At 38.8% G+C, this 22,903-nt stretch overlaps 1 protein-coding gene across 1 annotated transcript in view; it reads right to left on the bottom strand.

The window, feature by feature from the left end:
- Window positions 1-22,903, bottom strand: part of LOC126198531 (myotubularin-related protein 13) — a 219,927-nt gene that overhangs the window by 62,784 nt on the left and 134,240 nt on the right. Inside the window, exons 21-24 of the mRNA XM_049934926.1 lie at window positions 21,373-21,583; window positions 17,504-17,697; window positions 832-1,072; window positions 515-737 (exon numbers count right to left, since the gene is read on the bottom strand). Of these exons, the coding sequence (XP_049790883.1) occupies window positions 515-737; window positions 832-1,072; window positions 17,504-17,697; window positions 21,373-21,583 (869 nt within the window). The remainder of the gene's footprint in view (window positions 1-514; window positions 738-831; window positions 1,073-17,503; window positions 17,698-21,372; window positions 21,584-22,903) is intronic.

Below are 22,903 nucleotides of genomic sequence, written 5' to 3'. Positions count from 1 at the left end.
TTTTTAGAACAACAAAAATAGATAGGAATATGCTGTTTTCAGAGAAGACAACATCAAGAAATGCAATGTACTTAAATCATTTAAACACTGACAAATAAGCATAAGGAGGGTAATAAGAGAGGCGTTCACTGTTTTAAAAGTAAAATTTTGTCAAGTCGTGTTGTCCTATGTAAAAATCAGTAAGCAGTTCGAAATCCTGTATCCATTCACTCAGTGACCATAGTGACACCAAAACGGAAGATAACAGTGTGAAGGGTGAAATACTGAATTCAGTCTTCCCCAAATGGCAGATGTGACAAACTAATCATAGAATAGGAAAGTAACTAAAATCGTTTAGTAGTTGAAAACTTGCTCTACTTCCAGCAACAATTATCAAAGATTGTTGGAGCACCGAAGGGTGCCGCTCATGTATCAACGAAACTGCACTTATTATCAAAGTGAAATTCTTCACCTAGATGTATCTGCACTACTGAACTCATAGAACTGTATTTTGAATAAACAAAATTCCACTCACCTTCATTTGCGCCTTTTCACCCAATATATACAACACTGCACGCTGGAAAGTGTGCACACACTCCGTTCCAGAATCAGAATCTGCAGAATGCCTTTGGTTGCTACGATGGTGAGCAACAGATAGCGTTGTCAGGGAACCTTGGGAACTGTGCCTCCTATCTTTCAATGAACCCCAGCGTCCAAAACTCTTTGGACCTTTCCCACCACTTGAGCGGGGGAAGACGCTGTGTGAACAAACGGAAAGAGGATGATTAACTAACATCTTTCTTTACATGTTAATGACAGGATGGTATTTTCTGAATAGTTACAGCATATTACCTAAGAGTACCAACAGCTTTGTTGAATGGTCCACCACGGCGTGCCACTTCTGGTGTAAGTGTTCCTCCTACACCATGGTGATCTTCTGCAGCCAGAAGCAGAGAATCAATACTCAGGCTGCTGTCCGACATGCCCCATGCCGAACCTTGACGCAAGGCAGATATTGGGGTAGCAGACACCAGAACTGATATGTAACGTTCATGTTCCACAGATGATGTAGTTGTTTCTGATGTGGATGATGCTGTAACACACAACCCATTAATTACTCTTTAAAACTGCCTATGGCAAATAATGTTCACATATATACATCTCTTGGTAATCATAAGTCTCTCTCCTATTTATGAAACTGACTACTACAGGAATATTCCTACATCCAAATGCAACATATCAGACTACTATGGTACAAAACTAATGCTACTACTGTCACCCACTGAAAACAAGCTTCCTCATTTACAAATGGCTGGTTGCATGAGGATCTATCTATCTATTCACTGCTGTTCCATTAGTTCCATAAAACTTGGCATTAAGACCGTACAAACATATAAAATTATACACTGATCAAAAACACTATTTTTTCAAAGATTTATACAATAAAATATAATATTTCATTTCCAGAATGAGATTTTCACTCTGCAGCGGAGAGTGCGCTGATATGAAACTTCCTGGCAGATTAAAACTGTGTGCCGGACCGAGACTCAAACTTGGGACCTTTGCCTTTTGCGGGCAAGTGCTCTACCAACTGAGCTACCCAAGCAAGACTCACGCCCCATCCTCACAGCTTCACTTCTACCAGTACCTCGTCTCCTACCTTCCAAACTTAACAGAAGCTCTCCTGCGAACCTTGCAGAACTAGCACTCCTGAAAGAAAGGATATTGTGGAGACATGGCTTAGCCACAGCCTGGGGGATGTTTCCAGAATGAGATTTTCACTCTGCAGCGGAGTGTGCGCCGATATGAAACTTCCTGGCAGGAGACGAGGTACTGGTAGAAGTGAAGCTTTGAGGACGGGGCGTGAGTCGTGCTTGGGTGGCTCAGTTGGTAGAGCACTTGCCCGCGAAAGGCAAAGGTCCCAAGTTCGAGTCTCAGTCCGGCACACAGTTTTAATCTGCCAGGAAGTTTCAATATTTCATTTGTTTTCTTGATAAAATCCAAATTAGTAGTATGAAATCCCTTTACAATTTAAAGGAAAATTTATGGAATTTTGATAAATAGGAGCAGCATTTTCTGAACTTCAAGTACTACGCAGACAGTAAGTGCGCAAAGAGTATAAATCTTTCTATAAGACAATCGTGGGGTGACGTCTGTGCTCCACCAGAAGATTTCCCAAGATTTCCAGGTTTCCAGGTTTTGCCACACCGAAATTCCAAATTTCCTGTAATTAATTTTCATTGTATGAGAGAAAAAGTTTGACTTTACTACTTTTCACGGAGGCAAACTATTTTTTTTCTTTTTTGAGTAGTCATGTCACTTGTCAGAAATTATTCCAAGTTCAGCCCTGTTTAACATTGTTTACAGTGCAGTAGGAGTCAAAACAGTTTGTAATTTTTTAATTAATACTAATGCTAAACATTTATTTATTTGAATAAATGGAATTATAGCTGCATCAAATTTGTCAGTCTTGAGCTTTTGACTACTTCCACGTTGTTGTCATAATATATTCCAGCAGGCCATTAGATACCTTAATTTTGTCATGAAGAGACCATGAAGTTATGGCAATGCAAGCAGTCCAACATGTAACCAATAGTGTGAACTAACTTTGTGCCAAAGTGACGGACGATCTAGCACCATCTTTGGTTATGTTTAATGACTGTTTGAGTTATCTATCTGATTTTTCTGAGTTTTTTGTTCCTTTATTTTTGTAGCTATATTAGTAATAAAATGTATTGTACTTGCAACACCTTTGTTCAATTATGGAGCACAGTACCCACAATTGGTGACCCGATATAATGACAGATGATAAGCAAATCAAGAACAAGATCTCTTCACCTACTAGTGGACACCACACCTCCCAGACACTTATCAGATGTTTCAGAAGAAGAAGCAAACTATTACACAACTAGTGGTAACTTCCGGCAAGTGTCGTGCGCTTTGCATTTTGTGCAGCACACAAACGGTTCACCACCAAGCTGAAATCACTCTTGCATGTGTAGTAAATTTGTCACACCGCCATACACGGCACAACAGCCTGATCTTTGGTTCCAGCTCGTTTAACTTTCCTTTGAGGCCCATGAGCATTTCAGGTTATAAAACACAATTTGTCATTGCTGTTGGAGCAATGGACTCACAAACTTTGTTGTTATCGAAAGATGTGCACAACATGCCTCTGGGAGGGGGCATAAAATATACACGCAGAGTGCTTTGCTGAGTGCCCAACCCTATGGACGCCAGCACTGAAAAATTCTGCTAGGTGTAATTATTGGTGACAAGGCCCCTTCCATTTTCTGGCTCCACCTGCAATCACTGGTTTCCACAGCCACAAGTTTTCTGAGACCACACTAAGCAGATTTGGATGAACCAGTTACCTTCTGTGGTGAAAAGCAAGTGATTTTCAGTAATACTTCACCTTTCTACCTGCAATTACTGACTGCAGATCAAGTTTATCATGTTCTGTCACTCAATGATGCAAGCAACAAACTGGACAAAACAGCATCATGGGCAATGTTATGCTGGCCGCCATTATGGAGCAGCAGTTTCTGCTTACAGAACAAGTGAGTGTGCTATGAAACAGTTTGATGTTTTCCTGTAGCAACCCTGACGAGGTTCAAACACTCCCAGCAGCACTCAGACTACCACATGGCACACTGCACAAGGTAGTGTCAACCAGCATGCAAACCTGTGTTGGTATTGTTCATGCTTCTGACAGCTGTCACGCAAATACGCCCCACCGTGCAATTAGCCAAATAGGGACAGCAATCAAAATTAGGCACAGCTGATCACTCCACAGCACAGTGTCCACCCGTTAAGTCACTACTACAAACTAGTCTGCACCCACTTGAGAGGAATGCCTATTGCACATACTCAGCTATATGATAATACTCTCTCAGCTGACACTGTGTGTGTATCAAATACAGCTAATAGGCATTTGAGCTGGTTTATTTTACTGGCACATGCTCAGGCATCAGTGCCCTTCCTGCAACATTAAAAAACCATTCATCTCTAAAAATCATGGCTCACAGCAGCGAACAACTCTAGAATACTTCAGTTCAGTCAGCAAGATGCAGCTGTGAATTTAGGATTCTTAGATAATTTTCCCATGGACTTTCCTGATCACTGTTATCACTGAGCCCATACTTGGATTTTATCCACTGTTACAACAAAACATTATCCATATGCCAAGCTACACTTCATGTGAACAATGAAATAGCACATGGCCGTATAACTCTACAATATGTTTCTGTGTCAGCAAAAACTGCATCCCCATACAAGAGGACTTCAGCATGTTCAGCAGCAGGCACAAAAATGTCAATGTTAATGGAAAATTTTACCTTGCTGTCCAACATTAGTGGTCTAATTTCAAAAGCTATGACAGTGCAAGAACAGAAGATACACATCCTCCTCACCGACAAGGAGGTCCTATGCACCCACATTTGAGACAGTGCTGCTACACTTGTTATGGTTCAAGTGCATCTCCGTCACCTCAGGGATGGTGTGACTTTCGGTATGAGTGTGGACAAAGCAGAATGCCAACCTGCACCACAGTTTCAAGTACAATATAACACTACACACCACATTCCCAGGGCCACTGGTTGTTTTCAAGGTCTAACAATTGGCTCCTGACAAGTAAGCTGCTACAAAGAAAGAGTTTGAAGAATTGTTGACTATGGAGGTTATCAGATGTTCTCACAGCCTGCGAGTGCCTCTGCTACATCTAGTTCAAAAGAAAGATAGTTCATAGCATCTGTGTGGGGACTATTACAGCCTAAATGTGCACACTACACCAGATTGCTATCCTGTCCCCACTTACATGATTTTACGACCACAATGGCAGACTCCCAAATATTTAGTGTTATTGACTGTCAAAAGGCATACCAGCAGAACCAGAGAATGTACAATGCCAGTAGTAATCATGACTTTTCACCTCTTTGAATATTTACAGAGCCATTCTGCCTTAAGAGTGCCAAGAAAACATGACCTGCATTTCTGCTTCACATACCCCGAAAATGTGTTAATTTTTGCAGCATCTGCTAATGAGCACAAAATTCACCTATGGACTATTTTGGTAAACAGTGGCAGGTGTGTGCTTCACAAAAGAGGCAGTGGACTTTTTTGGGACATTCGGTGACTCCCAAAGATGTTAAGTACTTAAAATCTAAGGTGGACCTGTTTCAATCTGTTCTCCTTCCAAAAACATATCAGCAATTTCTTAGGCAAGGCTTAATTTTGACAGGCGCCACCTGCCATATGCAGTGGAGAGCCAGGTACTGCTCACAGCAACACTTTCCAGCATCATTTCACAGGTACAATGCTGTGTTGTGTGGATGCCTGAAATGTTGTCTGCTTTTCACAAAGTCCAATCCTCCTTGTGAAAGGCAGAACTTCTTGCTGAACCTCTACCTTTAGTGCCACTGGCTGTGGTCATTGACGCTAGCCATATTGCTGTATAGGTGATGCCACAACAAAAGGTAAAAGGGTCATGGCAGCCCTCGATTTGTTTTCTCCATAAGTTGACTGACATACAGACTAAATGGACTTCCTACAACTGTTCCTGTTAGTGATCTACAAAGCAATTACAGATTTCCGACCACAAGTTGAGGTATACCAAATCACTGTCTTTACAGACCATAAAACTGTTTCTTTGGAGTTTTAACAATCCTCACAATTTCTTCTCTCCTCTGCAGTTCTTTCATACCGATTACCGTCACATACAAGGAGCTAGCAATGTGGCTGGCAACTATTTCTCAAGAATCAATGCACTCTCTGCAAGAGTGGCTCTAACCCGTTAGCTATGGCACAGGAAATAGACGAGGACCCACATGAGTTTGTTGCAAAACAAACGATGCAACTGCAGCTGAAATAATTACCTATAGGCAACTTACTCACCTCTTGCGATGTTTCTCAGAGCAGACCCCATTTCATATCTTTCCATTATGGAAAACACAATTTTGACGCAATTCATGGTCTCTCACATTCTGAAGCTAACAGAAATATTCATATGGTAATGGACATTTATATCATTGGCCTAGAGTATGACATGATTATCGCTTATGGGTTACAACCCACTTACCTTGTTAGTTGGATGCCACGCCCACAAGCCTCTTTGATCCTTTTGAAAAACAATATGCTGTTTTTTTATGTCCATATAGACTTGTTGGGCACCTACCCCTACAAGGATTCAAACATTAGGGTTGTCCAATACGCAAGTTTCCCTATTTTATTTCTCTTCGGAACAAACTATTTACGGGACATGTAAGGGGTGGTAAATTCGACTAGTATATGTTGACACTGTTCACGCTAACTTACGATGTGTACCGCATTATCTTGCCAGTATGCCACCAGTTAGCACGGAGTTACCAATACAAAGTGCATCCACTTGTGAACTGCACTCTGTCATTAGTTTCTTTCACAACAAAACAACTATCAACTACCAATACTCAACGGGAGTTGGCTCATAATGCAACCATTGGGACAAAACATCAAGAATATGGTGTGGAAGAAACCTGGCAAATGTGACTTACAAAAGGCAATTGTCACACATATGGCAGGTAAAGTTGTGACAGCCCTCTTTTGGGACTGTCATGGGGTGTTAACTCATTCACTGCCTGCCTCACAACATCAGAGAGGTACTATAAAGTCTAGAGGAATTTGTGCAAGTTGCCATCAAAAGAAAATGTCCTGGATTTTTGTCTCTTCACTCATGACAATGTTCAGGCTCGTGCAGCTCAAATGACTGAGATAGGACTCAGAAGATTCAACTAGGAAGTGTTCTCGTATCCTCTATATTTACCAGATCTTGCCTCCAAGTGATTTTCACGTATTCCCCAACTAAAATGTCATCATGGAGATAAGCACTTCAAAGCCAAAAATGAAGTAACATAGAAAGTGACAGCTGATTACAAGCAGATCACCAGAACTTGTACAACACTGGTTTGGAAAAAATTTGGTCATATTACTGAAAATGCTTGGAAAAGCAAAGTGACTATGTAGGAAAATAACAGAAGCATTGTACAATGTCAATAAAATTATTTCAGCATGGTAAATTGTGTTTAATATTTCTTATAAAATAGGGAAACTAACTTACTGAACATCCCTCATACATTCTCACGGCTACTGGCAGGTCTACCTGCTGGATTGAAGCTACACCTACTATGGGCATTTCTGCAGACAGAGTTCCACAAGCCTTGTTTACTACACTGATTTCAATATTTGGGTGCCTGGAACATGTGACAACAGAAAAGATTGACACGGTGTCTTCTTTGTTCAACCATCTAGTTACTTTATGTGGGTTCACTCATCATCAAACATTCAGCAAGCAGTAGTATGGTGGAAGGCTGGTTCAGGACAATCAAGTCAGTGTTAATGTATCACAAGTCTTGCTGGTTGATTGCCTTGCCACTGGTGTTACTCACGTTGCAGATCGCGCTCCAAACAAACCTTGCCACTTTAGCAGCAGAAATGGTGTACGATGAAACAGTGAGAATTCTGCTGGACTTTTTCTCAAGAAAGCTTCCTGAAGATCTATGTTCACTGGTAATTAGCAATAAAGTGTATAGTACTTACATTACTATCATTCAAGTGTGGATCACAGAACTCACAGATTCACAGAAATTCCATATCATACCAGAGACAATGTTGATGTCTGTGACCAAAGAGCATCGGTGGTGGTTCTTGTTGTAGTTGTCTTCAGTCCGAAGACCGATTTGATGCAGCTCTCCATGCTCATGCTACTCTATCCTGTGTAAGCCTCATCATCTCCGAGTAACTACTGAAACCTACATCCTTCTGAATCTGCTAACTGCATTCGTCGCTTGGTCTCCCTCTACCATTTTTATCCCCGACACTTCCCTCCAATATTAAGTTAGTGATCCCCTGATGTCTCAGAATGCATCTTATCAACTAATCTCTTCTTTTGGTCATGTTGTACCTCAAATTCCTAGTCTCCCCAATTCTATTCAGTACCTCCTCATTAGTTACATGATCAACCCATCCAATCTTCAGCATTCTTCTGCAGCACCACATTTTGAAAGCTTTTCTCTTTTTATCTAAACTGTTTATTGTCCTTGTTTCACTTCCATACATGGCTACACTCCAGATAAATACTTTCAGATATGACTTCCTAACACTTAAATCTATATTCAACGCTAAAAAATTTCTCTTCTTCAGAAATTCTTTTCTTGCCCTTGCCAGTCTGCATTTTATATCACCTGTACTACGATCATCATCAGTTATTTCGCTGTCCAAATAGAAAAAAATCATCTACTTCTTTAAGTGTCTTGTTTCCTGATCTTATTCCCTTAGCATCATCTGATTTAATTTGACTACATTCCATTATCCTCGTTTTGCTTTTCTTGATGTTCATCTTATAACATGCAGCTTTACTGCATGATTAAATGATGATGACGTCCTCTTGGGTAAAATATTCCGGAGGTAAAGTAGTCCCCCATTCGGATCTCCGGGCGGGGACTACTCAAGAGGACGTCGTTATCAGGAGAAAGAAAACTGGCGTTCTATGGATCGGAGCGTGGAATGTCAAATCCCTTAATCGGGCAGGTAGGTTAGAAAATTTAAAAAGGGAAATGGATACGTTAAAGTTAGATATAGTGGGAATTAGTGAAGTTCGGCGGCAGGAGGAACAAGACTTTTGGTCAGGTGAATACAGGGTTATAAATACAAAATCAAATAGGGGTAATGCAGGAGTAGGTTTAATAATGAATAAAAAAATAGGAGTGCGGGTTAGCTACTACAAACAGCATAGTGAACGCATTATTGTGGCCAAGATAGTCACAAAGCCCATGCCTACTACAGTAGTACAAGTTTATATGCCAACTAGCTCTGCAGATGATGAAGAAATAGATGAAATGTATGACGAGATAAAAGAAATTATTCAGGTAGTGAAGGGAGACGAAAATTTAATAGTCACGGGTGACTGGAATTCGTCGGTAGGAAAAGGGAGAGAAGGAAACATAGTAGGTGAATATGGATTGGGGGGAAGAAATGAAAGAGGAAGCCGCCTTGCAGAATTTTGCGCAGAGCATGACTTAATCATAGCTAACACTTGGTTCAAGAATCATAAAAGAAGGTTGTATACCTGGAAGAATCCTGGAGATACTAAAAGGTATCAGATAGATTATATAATGGTAAGACAGAGATTTAGGAACCAGGTTTTAAATTGTAAGACATTTCCAGGGGCAGATGTGGACTCTGACCACAATCTATTGGTTATGAACTGCAGATTGAAACTGAAGAAACTGCAAAAAGGTGGGAATTTAAGGAGATGGGACCTGGATTAACTGACTAAACCAGAGGTTGTACAGAGTTTCAGGGAGAGCATAAGGGAACAACTGACAGGAATGGGGGAAAGAAATACATTAGAAGAAGAATGGGTAGCTCTGAGGGATGAAGTAGTGAAGGCAGCAGACGATGAAGTAGGTAAAAAGACGAGGGCTAATAGAAATCCTTGGGTAACAGAAGAAATATTGAATTTAATTGATGAAAGGAGAAAATATAAAAATGCAGTAAATGAAGCAGGCAAAAAGGAATACAAACGTCTCAAAAATGATATTGACAGGAAGTGCAAAATGGCTAAGCAGGGATGCCTGGAGGACAAATGTAAGGATGTAGAGGCTTGTCTCACTAGGGGTAAGATAGATACTGCCTACAGGAAAATTAAAGAGACCTTTGGAGAGAAGAGAACCACTTGTATGAATATCAAGAGCTCAGATGGCAACCCAGTTCTAAGCAAAGAAGGGAAGGCAGAAAGGTGGAAGGAGTATATAGAGGGTCTATACAAGGGCGATGTACTTGAGGACAATATTATGGAAAGGGAAGAGGATGTAGATGAAAACGAAATGGGAGATAAGATACTGCGTGAAGAGTTTGACAGAGCAGTGAAAGACCTGAGTCGAAACAAGGCCCCGGGAGTAGACAACATTCCATTAGAACTACTGATGGCCTTGGGAGAGCCAGTCATGACAAAACTCTACCATCTGGTGAGCAAGATGTATGAAACAGGCGAAATACCCTCAGACTTCAAGAAGAATATAATAATTCCAATCCCAAAGAAAGCAGGTGTTGACAGATGTGAAAATTACCGAACTATCAGTTTAATAAGTCACAGCTGCAAAATACTAACGCGAATTCTTTACAGACGAATGGAAAAACTGGTAGAAGCGGACTTCGGGGAAGATCAGTTTGGATTCCGTAGAAATGTTGGAACACGTGAGGCAATACTAACCTTACGACTTATCTTAGAAGAAAGATTAAGAAAAGGCAAACCTACGTTTCTAGCATTTGTAGACTTAGAGAAAGCTTTTGACAATGTTAACTGGAATACTCCCTTTCAAATTCTGAAGGTGGCAGGGGTAAAATACAGGGAGCGAAAGGCTATTTACAATTTGTACAGAAACCAGGTGGCAGTTATAAGAGTCGAGGGGCATGAAAGGGAAGCAGTGGTTGGGAAGGGAGTGAGACAGGGTTGTAGCCTCTCCCCGATGTTATTCAATCTGTATATTGAGCAAGCAGTAAAGGAAACAAAAGAAAAATTTGGAGTAGGTATTAAAATTCATGGAGAAGAAGTAAAAACTTTGAGGTTCGCCGATGACATTGTAATTCTGTCAGAGACAACAAAGGACTTGGAAGAGCAGTTGAACGGAATGGACAGTGTCTTGAAAGGAGGATATAAGATGAACATCAACAAAAGCAAAACGAGGATAATGGAATGTAGTCAAATTAAATCGGATGATGCTGAGGGAATTAAATTAGGAAATGAGACACTTAAAGTAGTAAAGGAGTTTTGCTATTTAGGGAGTAAAGTAACTGATGATGGTCGAAGTAGAGAGGATATAAAATTTAGACTGGCAATGGCAAGGAAATCGTTTCTGAAGAAGAGAAATTTGTTAACATCGAGTATAGATTTAAGTGTCAGGAAGTCGTTTCTGAAAGTATTTGTATGGAGTGTAGCCATGTATGGAAGTGAAACATGGACGATAACTAGTTTGGACAAGAAGAGAATAGAAGCTTTCGAAATGTGGTGCTACAGAAGAATGCTGAAGATAAGGTGGGTAGATCACGTAACTAATGAGGAGGTATTGAATAGGATTGGGGAGAAGTTTGTGGCACAACTTGACTAGAAGAAGGGATCGGTTGGTAGGACATGTTTTGAGGCATCAAGGGATCACAAATTTAGCATTGGAGGGCAGCGTGGAGGGTAAAAATCGTAGAGGGAGACCAAGAGATGAATACACTAAGCAGATTCAGAAGGATGTAGGTTGCAGTAGGTACTGGGAGATGAAGAAGCTTGCACAGGATAGAGTAGCATGGAGAGCTGCATCAAACCAGTCTCAGGACTGAAGACCACAACAACAACATCTTATAACATTCTTTCAAGACACTGTCCATTCCATTCAACTACTCTGAAGTCGTTTGCTGTCTCTAACAGAATTACAATGTCATCAGTAAACCTCAAAGTTTTTATTTCTTCTCCCTTAACTTAAATTCTACTCCAAATTTTTCTTTGATTTCTTTTCCTGCTTGTTCGATGAACATATTGAATAACGTCAGGATTGGCTACAACCCTGTCTCACTCTCTTTTCAAGCACTGCCTCCATTTCATGCTCCTCGACTCATGACTGCTGTCTGATATCTGTACAAGTTATACATAGTGTTTCCCTTCCTGTATTTTATCCCTGTTACCTTTAGAATTTCAAAGAGAGTATTCTAGTCAACATTGTCAATAAGTCCATAAATGCTATAAATGTAGGTTTGCCTTTCCTTAACCTATCATCTAGGTAAAGTCATAGGGTCAGTATTGCCTCACGCGTTCTTACATTTCTTCTCACTGATCTTTGCCGAGGTCTGCTTCTACCAGTTTTTCCATACTTCTGTAAGAAATTCATGAAGTTAGTATCTTGCAGCCATGATTTATTAAACTGACAGTTCGGTAATTTTCACACCAGCAACTGCTTTCTTTGGCATTGAAATTCCTATAAACTTCTTGAAGTACGAGGGTATTCCACCCCTCTCATACATCTTCTGCAGCCGAGGAAGAGTTTTGTCATGGCTGGCTCTCCCGCATCTATCAGTAGTCCTGGGGCCTTGTTTTGACTTAGATCTTTCAGACCTTTGGCAAATTCTTCCAGTGTCATACCTCCCATCTCATCTTAATCTATGTCCACTTACCCTTCCATTATACCGCTTTCAAGTTCATCTCCCTTGTATAGACCATCTATACACTTCTTCCACCTTTCAGCTTTCTCTTCTTTGGTTAGGACTGGTTTACCACCTGAGTTCTTGATATTCATACAGCTGCATCTCTTTTTCCCAAAGGCCTCTCTAATTTTCCTATAGGTGGTATCTAACTTTCCCCTAGTGAAATATGTTTCTAAATCCTTACATCTGTCCTCTAGCCATTTCTGCTTAGCAACTTTGCACCTCCTCTCAATCCCATTTTTAAACATTCGTATTCCCTTTGACCTGTTTGGTTTGGTGTATTTTTTAATTTTCTCCTCTCATCAATTAAATTTGATATCTCTTGTCTTATTCTAGGATTCCTACTAGGCCTTGTCTTTCCATCTCCCAAAATCACTCACTATTTTTCTACTGTATTCATTTCCCCACTTCTAGTCAACCGCTGTATAATGCTCCCTCTGAACCTCTCAACAACCTCTGGTTCTTTCAATTTATACAGGTCCTATCTCCTTAACTTCCTAGCTTTTTCCAATTTCTTTGATTTTAATCTATAGTTTGTAACCAATAAATTGTGGTGAGAGTTGACATCAGCCCCTGGAAATGTCTTAAAATTTAAAATCTGGTTCCTAAATCTCAGTCCAATATTATATAACCAATCCGAAACCTTCCAGGGTCTCCAGGTCTCTTCCACAGACACAACCCTCTTATGATTTTGAAATCAAGTGTAACCGATGATAGAATTATGCTCTGTGCAAAATTCTGAAAGGTGGCTTCCTATTTCATTCCTTTCCCCAACTCTATATTCACCTATTATTTTTCCTTCCCTTCCTTTTTCTACTGACAAATTCCAGTACCCATCACAATTAAGATACGTCTTCTTTAACTATCTGAATAATTTCTTGCATCTCATCTCTCATTTCCTCAATCGCTTCATCATCTGTGAACCTAGTTGGCAAGTAAACTCATACTACTGTGGTAGGCGAGGACTTCATGCTTATCTCGGCTATGATAATGCATGCATTATGCTGTTCATAGTAACTGACCTGCATTCATATTTTCTTATTCATTATTAAACCTACCTCTGCATTACCCCTACTTCATTTTGTATTTATAAACCTGTATTCAAATGACCAGAAGTCCTGTTCCCTCCTTCCACTGAACTTAACTAATTCCCACTATATCTGACTTCAACCTATTCATTTCTGTTTTTAAATTTTCTTACCAACCTGTCAAATTAAGGGATCTCACATTCCATGCTCCAATCTGCAGGATGCCAATTTTGTTTCTCCCATTCACACCACCTCCTGAGTAGACACCGCCCAGATATTCAAATAGGGGGCTATTTCACGTCCGGAATATTTTACCCACAAGGACACCGTCGTCATTTAACCACACAGCAGAGCTGCAAGTCCTCAGGAAAAATTATGCTGTAGTTTCCCTTTGCTTTCAGATGTTTGCAGTACCAGAACAGCAAGACTGTTTTGGTTGATGTTACAAGACCAGTTCAGTCAATCATCCAGACTGTTGCCCCTGCAACTACTGAAAAGGCCGCTGCCCTCTTCAGAAACGACATGTTTGCCTGGTGTCTCAACAGGTACCCTTCTGCTGTGGTTGTACACACAGCACAGCTATCTGTACTGCTGAGGCACGCAACCCACTCCACTGACAGCCACGTCCACAGTTCATGTGTGGGGTGGGGGATGGGGACAGAAAATTGGTAGCAATACAGATTGCATTAGGTGGTGGATGACTAAACTGATTTCTCTGTTGCCTTTCAGCAGCAAGTGCCCGTTTCCATGCGTCACTATGGGTGTAGCCTCTGTCTTGGTTACTGTAGTCGTTACAAACACCAACGTCAACAGCTTCTTTGATAACAGGAATCTGAGTAGGTAGACGCACACATAACATATCCGTTTCATCAAACACAATCGTATGGTGCTTTATGAGGCTGCATTCAGCAACAGCAGATTTGTCAAATTTGTGACATTTCATGTGGCACTGCTACTCTGTGCAGTGTGTAGTGATACAATATATTCAGTCATATCATTACTGGTCTTACCAGCAGCAATGATATATGGTAAGTTGTATCCATGTTTTAATGTAATTGTGGCTTTAAGTAATTTGTAAATGTCTCATGTAACCACCAAAGGTAGTGTTTTGTTTTGTTCCATGAGCGGCACAGCAAGAAGTTGTCCACAATGACAGTCTCCACATCCGAGAAAGCAGGTTAACACCACCAGACACATTCATCATCAAGTCAGCGGCCAGAGAGATGATGAAGATGCCGAGAGCATCACTTTCTTGGTATGCCCTTTTTTGTTAAAACTGTATAAAGAAAGAAAGATATAATTTGTAAAGAAAAAGCATTCAGTCAGTCTCGATATCTTGACATCTCAAGAGTTGTCAACTGATCTTGTTATTAAAAGTTATTACGTTACATGACACGGTATGCATTGTGTTCAAATAAAGTTTTAGGAATTAATTTGAAGATATCAGTGTTCTGATTTATCATGAAAATTTTGTGAAGTGAATCTTGGAGGAAGTGATACTGGTAAAAGTAATGCCCTTCTATGAAAACGTATAATTAAAGAATAGTTCAGATCGATGCTAACGTAAAAAATAAAATTTATCTTAGTTCCTAAAAATTTACGTAAGTGTGCAAATGAACTTTGTTAATCTGATTGGTGATAGGAAATCAGTTCAAAATGATGACTGATACTGAAATATTCTTTAGTTAGAACATTCTGAACCATTCATTCAGTGAAGTGAAGTGAAGTGATGTGATGTGAATGTTGAAATTTAAACACAATTTGCATTTAATTTAAAAGGATGATGTAACATATCAGAGGCTACACATTCAACTGCACAGTAATAAAGATGATCTCTGGTGAAAATAAATTGCGCAGATTATAAATAAAAAGTGAAAATGTTTGAAATTTCATGATAAGAAATGGCTAAATTAATCTCTCTGTCACTACAGCCATGCATCCAGAATACGTTTTTTAAACATTTCATCTCCGAAAGCAGGTGTTCCTTATCACACAGTTTTAGCTCTATGTAACAGCACATTTAAAACTGCTTTCTTATGGGCTGCTGATAAAAGCTTTGTGCACTTTGATATAGGTCACCATCTGTTGGTTTCCAGTAAAAGAGTGCACCAGCCACCAATTTGTTTTTCATTCGAGCAGAACACCTGAAAATGGTAATTTTCCTTCTCTCTACTACTACATACTATTTATACGACCCATGAACAGGTGAAGAGTTATAATTCCATGTTCTCCAGTCATCGGCATCAATATTATCTAATACCCTATTTTTCAAAGGAACAGAATACTGCTGATACAAAGTAGGATGTCCAACTTACTCTTACTCATAATAAATAAATAAAATAAATAAATAAAAAAGGAAACTATTCATGAGGAAAGTCTTCTGATTAACAGAAGAAGAAATTTTGTTGATGTTTCCACAGTTCTCCAGAACTTCCTAACACGAGACATACATAAACACTGGGGTACCGGAAACTGTATGCAAGATGGGTTCCAAAACAGCAGAAAAAAAATTTGTTCAATAGGGTTCATAAGATTCTTGATTGACTTGAATTGGAAGATGAGGATTTTTTTAAGCTCTGCTATGATTAGAGATGAAACATGGATGGCTCATTACACCCCTGAGACAAAAAGACAGTCAACACAGTGCCACAACATCGCTTAAGAAAAAGCATGGCCTCAGCATTTTGAGACAAAAAGGCAGCATTTTGGTCGAATTTTTGCCTTGGGGGGAGACAACTACTGTGAGACACTACCAAAAGTCAAGGGAGCATTCAAAGCAAAAGAAAGGGAAAGCTGATGAGAGGAGTGTGCTTGTGGCACGACAACATACATCCTCACACTGCCTTAGCTACCAAGGCACTTTTGGACCAGCCCCTGTCATTCCCCTGACTTTGCTCCTTCAGATCTTTGCACCTCCCTGAAGGCACACATGGGTGGAATAAAATTTTCAACTGACAAGCAGGTGTAGAAAGAGGTTCTTAAGGGAAGGAAAGAGCTGGTGGGAGAGTTCTTTGAGGAGGACATAAAGAAGCTTGTGACACAGCTCATCACATACAATTAACATGATGGCAATTATGTGGAAAAATAGTCAACAACAAAAAAAAAAAAGCATGGCCTCAGTGTTTTGGGACCGAAAAGGCATCACATTGGTCAAATTTGTGCCTCAGGGAGAGGCCATCAATGCACGATACTTTGATCTAGTCACTTTTATTTATGCTGATAATTTGTGAAGATGATAGGTGTGGCACAAAATTTTCACTGCTATTTTCTATGAGTAATACAAATTCGAAACATAAACTTATGCTCTACACTCTTTTAAAAACGAAGTTTTTCTGAAAGCAAGCTAATTTTTGTTCTAAATACTGTTTCCAATGCCATCCAGATCTGTTAAGTCTATACTAATAATTTAAACTGTGAAATAGTTGTGTGTGCCTTTCTTGTAAGCAAGTTTGACCAAGCTAATCTCCAAAATATGAATTTTAATAGGGGTTTCACAGGTAAATCGGGCATAACCTGGAGGAATGTATAGGCTTTATTACATCAGAATTGGATCACAGATAAGAAAGATGTGGTAATTTAAAGTTTTAGGAGTCTGCTCAGCTTTGTAGTTCAGCTGTTTATCTTTGTGATGATATAGCATAACAAAGAATTAACAGATGGGTTGTTAGTTTTTTTTTTACCTTGGTGAGATAAGTATTTTCGGGAGATTACATCGGTTACAAAATTAAATGCCACTATCTTAACTTCATGAATACAAACTTATATTGAATTTACATGGCTAGGAGCCGGCCGCGGTGGTCTCGCGGTTCTAGGCGCGCAGTCCGGAACCGTGCGACTGCTACGGTCGCAGGTTCGAATCCTGCCTCGGGCATGGATGTGTGTGATGTCCTTAGGTTAGTTAGATTTAAGTAGTTCTAAGTTCTAGGGGACTGATGACCACAGCAGTTGAGTCCCATAGCGCTCAGAGCCATTTTACATGGCTAGGATATACGGATTTACTGATTTTACTTTGTATGTTCAAAGCTTTACAAAATTTCCTTGTTTCTTTCAACAGGTTCCATTTACATTTGACTTCTTAGCTAAGAAAAATGAATTTATTGATGAAATTATCATATAAAGATTCTGTTGTTACCAACTGTTGTACAGAACACTAAGAAGTGATGGAATGCAAAGGTCCTTATTTAACTTCTATTGCAAAGCATGGGGCATATAGCTAGTGCAAAAACAGATCTTGTTACAATTAAATACACTAAATAAATGTAATTCAAAAACGTTCTCACTTGTTGAAGAGGGATGTCCTTTAAGCATTCCCATGACACCCTTTCCATGGTAACTAGAGCCACGAAGCAGCAATGCCTTAGTACGAGGATGTCGCCATGTTATACAAGGCAGTCTGTTGCTTCGGTAGCAACGACAGAAACGTCTGATACTATCATCTGACACAACAGATGGCATCACAAGAAGTGCTGGATAACTGTAAAGGAGGGACAAAAATTAACAATGCCATCCACAAAAAGTACAAACATAATAAAAGTTTTGTTTTATTAATTTAGATGTGGTATAAGAAAATCTTTTCATAAAAATGTTATATAACTGCAACCATTCTTTTTTAATTTCATACATTCCAAGTGAAGCTGAAAGATAAATGTACCCTATAAAACAAATCCATATTTTTGCTATGTTCACTTCAACTCACCATTTTTATCAAACTACTTCATTTCTTTTTAAGTTCAGTAACTTGTGAGATAATGAAAAATACCAATATGAATACTAAATACTACGATATCTGCATAGAATGACAACATACAAATGTAAAGCATACTGTTGAGTCAGTCATGAAATGCAAATTTTCATATACTTGTAACAAAGTATTTGACACTGAATCAAAAGAAAAATTCATTTGAGCAAATTATAAAATTACAAAGAGACAGAATGGCCATATTAAGAAAAGGATACATTGCTACTCACCATACAGAGGACATGTCGAGTTGCAGACATGTACAACAAAAAAAGACAGTGATCATGCGCGCGCGCGCGCACACACACACACACACACACACACACACACACACACACACACACACACACTTATTAATTCAATCAAGTCCTATAGGATAGGGGGAGGAGTACCTACTTATGGCACCCATCTGAACCACCCATGTTTTACAGATGACATACTTTTCCCCCTCTAGTACAGATAAACTTCAGTAACAATCAGAAAAACTTAATAAAACAAGTTCGAAAGTGGACCTGAAAATAGACTATAATAAGACAAAGTGAGAGGGTAAAAAGTGAATATGTATAACTTTTATCCATTCCAAGTCCATTTATAGATGGTGTATTAGAAGATTATTAACTGTTGAAGCATGAATTTAATCGTTTTGTAATTCTACTGTCACATTATCAATCAGGAGGTGTATGGAATGAAGTAAAATGCACCTTGACTTCTCTGAATGTGCATTAGACAATTTGAAAAGGATGTCGTTTGTATTTACACACTTTCATTGTGTTACAACTGGTTCTGAAGTTTTACAATAACATCAGGTTGCCCTATTGTGCCAATATAATGATATAAAAGGTTCTTGGTTCCAGATTTTAGATATAACAACCATACTTTTATATCACAATACTGGCCTAACACAGTAACCTGATGATGTTCTAAAGGAACTAAACCAAACATGATACAAATGTGTATTAATACAGCTGTGGTCATTTTCATTAATCATTAATATTAATGTCAATCAGATGTGGAGCTCAACATGAAGTTCATACGTCAACTACCTCCACAGATGAGAAAGAGATTGGAAGAATGTTTGATGAAATAAAAGAACTTGTTCAGAAGGTTATGGGAGATGAAAATTTAATTGTGTTGGGGAAAAGAAAGAGAAGAAAAAATAAAAGGAAAACATGGAATGAGGGAATGGAATGATAAGGAAAGCCGCTTTGTAGAATTGTGCATAGAGTATTTCCAGGAGCAGATACGGGCTGTGACCATAACTTGTTAGTTACAAACTGATATTTAAAGCTGAAGAAATTGCAGAAAGGTACAAAACTTATTAGTTGAGAGTTTCAGAGGGTGCATTAGAACTTATGTAGGGGACAGCAATATAACAATAGAAGACAAAAGAGTTGAGAGCAGCATTGAGTAGAGGGTCAAATAGGTGAAAGGACAGGACCCAGTAGAAATCATTGGATAATGCACAAGATATTGAATCTAACAAAAAGAAGGAGAAAATAAACTTTAGAAAATGAAGCAGGCAAATGGAGGAATACAGACATCTAAAAAATGAAAGAGACAGAGAAAAATGGCTAAGCAAGAATGGCAAGAGGAGAAATGTAAGACTGCAGAAGCACACTTGACTACAGGAAAGGTAGATGTTGCCCATAAATAAATTTTGGTAAACGATAAGTAGCTGTATGAATATCAAGAGCTCACATGGCAAGCCAAAGATGGTTCTACAAGGGAAATGAACCTAATGACAGTATTATAGACCAGGAAAAGGAAGTTATGATACTGTAAGGAGAGTTCGACAGAACACTGAAAAAGATAAGTCCTCCTAAAGGAGACAACAATCCCTCAGAATTTTTGTGATTTTTGAGTGAGCCAGCCATGGCAAAGGTATTACAGTACTACAGCATGTGCACAAGATATATGAGACTGGTGAAATACCCTCAGACTTGAAGTGTGTGATAACTCCAATTCCAATTAAGGAAAGTGCTGACACGTGTGAAATTTTACCACATTATCAGTTTACTAAGTTATGGTTGCAAATACAGACACAAATTACTTACAGAGGTAAGAAAAGACTTGAAGAGGGCAACCTCGGGAACAATCAATTTTGAGTTCCAAAGAAATGTAGAAATAAATGAGGCCATACAGACTCTACAGTAGGGTTAATGAAGGGTAGACTTACACATACATAGTATTTGTGTATTTAGAGAAAGCTTTTGACAATGTTGACTGGAATACGTCCTTTGAAATTTTGAAGACAGCAGGATAAAATACAGGATTTGCAGAGTTAGCTGCAAATGTAACAAAAGCAGACTGCAGTTATAACAGTCAGAAGATATGAAAGCAGTGACTGAAAAGTGAGTGGGACAGGGTTGTAGCCTATCCCCAACATTATTCAATCTTGGCACTGTGCAAGCAGTAAAGGTATCCAAGGAGAAATTTGGAAGAGAGATTCAAGTTCAGGGAGAAGACATAAACACACTGAGGTTTGCTGACAACATTGTAATTCTGTCAGGGATAGCAAAGAAGTTAGAAAAGCAGCTAAATGAAATGGACTGTGTCTTGAAAAAGAGGTAAGATGAACATCAAAAAAGTAAAAGAAGGGTCAAATTAAATCCAAAGTGCTAAGTGAATTATATTAGGAAATGAGACACCACAAGTAGAAGATAAATTTTGTAATTTGGTCAGCAAAATAACTGATGATGGTCAAAGGACAGAGGATATAACTTTCCAACTGATAATAGTAAGGAAAGTGTTCCTCAAAAAGATAAATTTGATTAATTCCAATATCAATTTAAGCATAAGAAAGTCTTTTCTGAAGGTATTTATCTGAATAGCAGCTTGTATGGAAGCAAAACATGGGCAATAAGCAGTGCAGAGAAGAAGAGAGTCCGAGCTTTCAGAACATGGCGCTACAGAAGAATGCTTAAGATTAAAGGGGTTGATCAAACCACAAATGAGGAGATACTGAATGAAATTGGGGAAAAAATAACATTTACAGCACAATATGACTAAAAGAAGGGATCAATTGATAGAACAAATCCTGAGGCATCAAGGAATTTCTAATTTGGTAACAGAGGGAATTGTGGGGATTAAAAATTGTACAGGGAGTTGGATACAGTAAGCAGGTTCAAAGAGATGTAGGTTGTGGTAGTTATTCAAAAATAAAGAGGCTTGCATAGAATAGACTAGTATGCAGAAATGTGTCAAACCAGTCTTCAGACTGAAGACAACAATGATCGTTTGATGTGTTTACGATAGTATGACTATCACGTTTCACACGAATGCAACCTTTTTCATCTATAAATATTCACATAAGGCTTAGTTGATTTTCATATTTAATTTTTGTATACACAGTTGTCATATTAACATTTCTGAGATATATACTTATCTCTGTAATACGCAATACACACAAACCTTCTGCACATGGTGTATCTGCTGTTAACTGTGCTTATTCTGAAAGGTTCACTGCTCTGCCTGGAACTGTTATTTGCCGTGGTACTGCTACAAAGCCCAAGTCTATACCAGTCTCTTACATAACTCCTTTCCGACAGTCGCTCAAGCGTTTTTGCATCAGTAGGTGCTGGAGGAACCAGTCCTGGTCCAGGAACCTCAAAATCATCTGTAACTGTCAATCACAAAACCATGTAACACATACATAAATTAGTCATCAATAGAAATTATTAGTTACAGCAAGATTCAATAGTTTTATGAACTCCCCCCCCCCCCCCGCCGCCTTTTCCCTTAGACACAAACTTACTTAATTCGTTCCTGATGTTTAACAGATAGATGGATATAAGTCATACAAAAGAAGTCGTCTGAGACAAATTCCTTAGACAACCATTAAAATGCTCTCTCTATTTGCGAAGGACTATAGCATAATAAAATTAGCAGGAAAGCTGGTGATGTGTACTACTACTAGCATACTACTAAAAAAAATTAGCTTTTACATACTGACCAGATCCTCATACTATTTAAATATTAATCACCACTAAACAGTTATTAAACATTTTTCTGCAATTACTGACCACTAAAATCCAATTTTCAGTAAATAATTTATTGCTGAAGAACCATTACACTGTTGCAATAGATTAACTCTTCTAAAATATGAATTACCATTTTTTAAAAACTTACCCTCTCCAGGAAAAACTTCTACAAGCTAAATAAAATTGCCACAAATAAGAGAAGGTGGACCAGAACAAAATAAGATGCTTTACACATTACAAGCACACAAAAAATAAAAACCAAAGTTATTGTATAATTAGAAATAATGATAGAATGGTCTAATTTATAAGACACGCAAGTTATTTTCAGCAACCGTAAATACTGCTCAGTTCACAATGCCCACACACCACTGCATGAATTATTTCATACTCAGTCATCTCATCTTTTTCTGTTCCTAAATATCAAAAGATTTTCTCATCCCCTCCTCTACTCTCATCCAAAACTGTAACAATCAAAATGTTCCTTGATTTTAACACGTATGTACTCTCGACAGGCTGACAGGTTCTTGCCTTAGGACTGAAGATATAAACAGTATCACCTGTTAAATTACAAGAACTAAGAAAATGCAAACAATTGTTGTCCTCAGGCTTGGTGTTCTTTAACATTCATCTAGCAAAATATGAGAGCTTATTACTGGAAAAATGGTCAATCATCAGATTTTTATAGCAGATGTACAGGGTTATTACAAATGATTGAAGCGATTTCACAGCTCTACAATAACTTTATTATTTGAGATATTTTCACAATGCTTTGCACACACATACAAAAACTCAAAAAGTTTTTTTTAGGCGTTCACAAATGTTCGATATGTGCCCCTTTAGTGATTCGGCAGACATCAAGCCGATAATGAAGTTCCTCCCACACTCGGTGCAGCATGTCCCCATCAATGAGTTCGAAAGCATCGTTGATGTGAGCTCGCAGTTCTGGCACGTTTCTTGGTAGA

This window comes from Schistocerca nitens, chromosome 8, assembly GCF_023898315.1.
Source record: "Schistocerca nitens isolate TAMUIC-IGC-003100 chromosome 8, iqSchNite1.1, whole genome shotgun sequence".
In the NCBI taxonomy this organism is placed as follows: domain Eukaryota; kingdom Metazoa; phylum Arthropoda; class Insecta; order Orthoptera; family Acrididae; genus Schistocerca; species Schistocerca nitens.
This window is presented reverse-complemented; position numbering and strand designations above follow the sequence as displayed.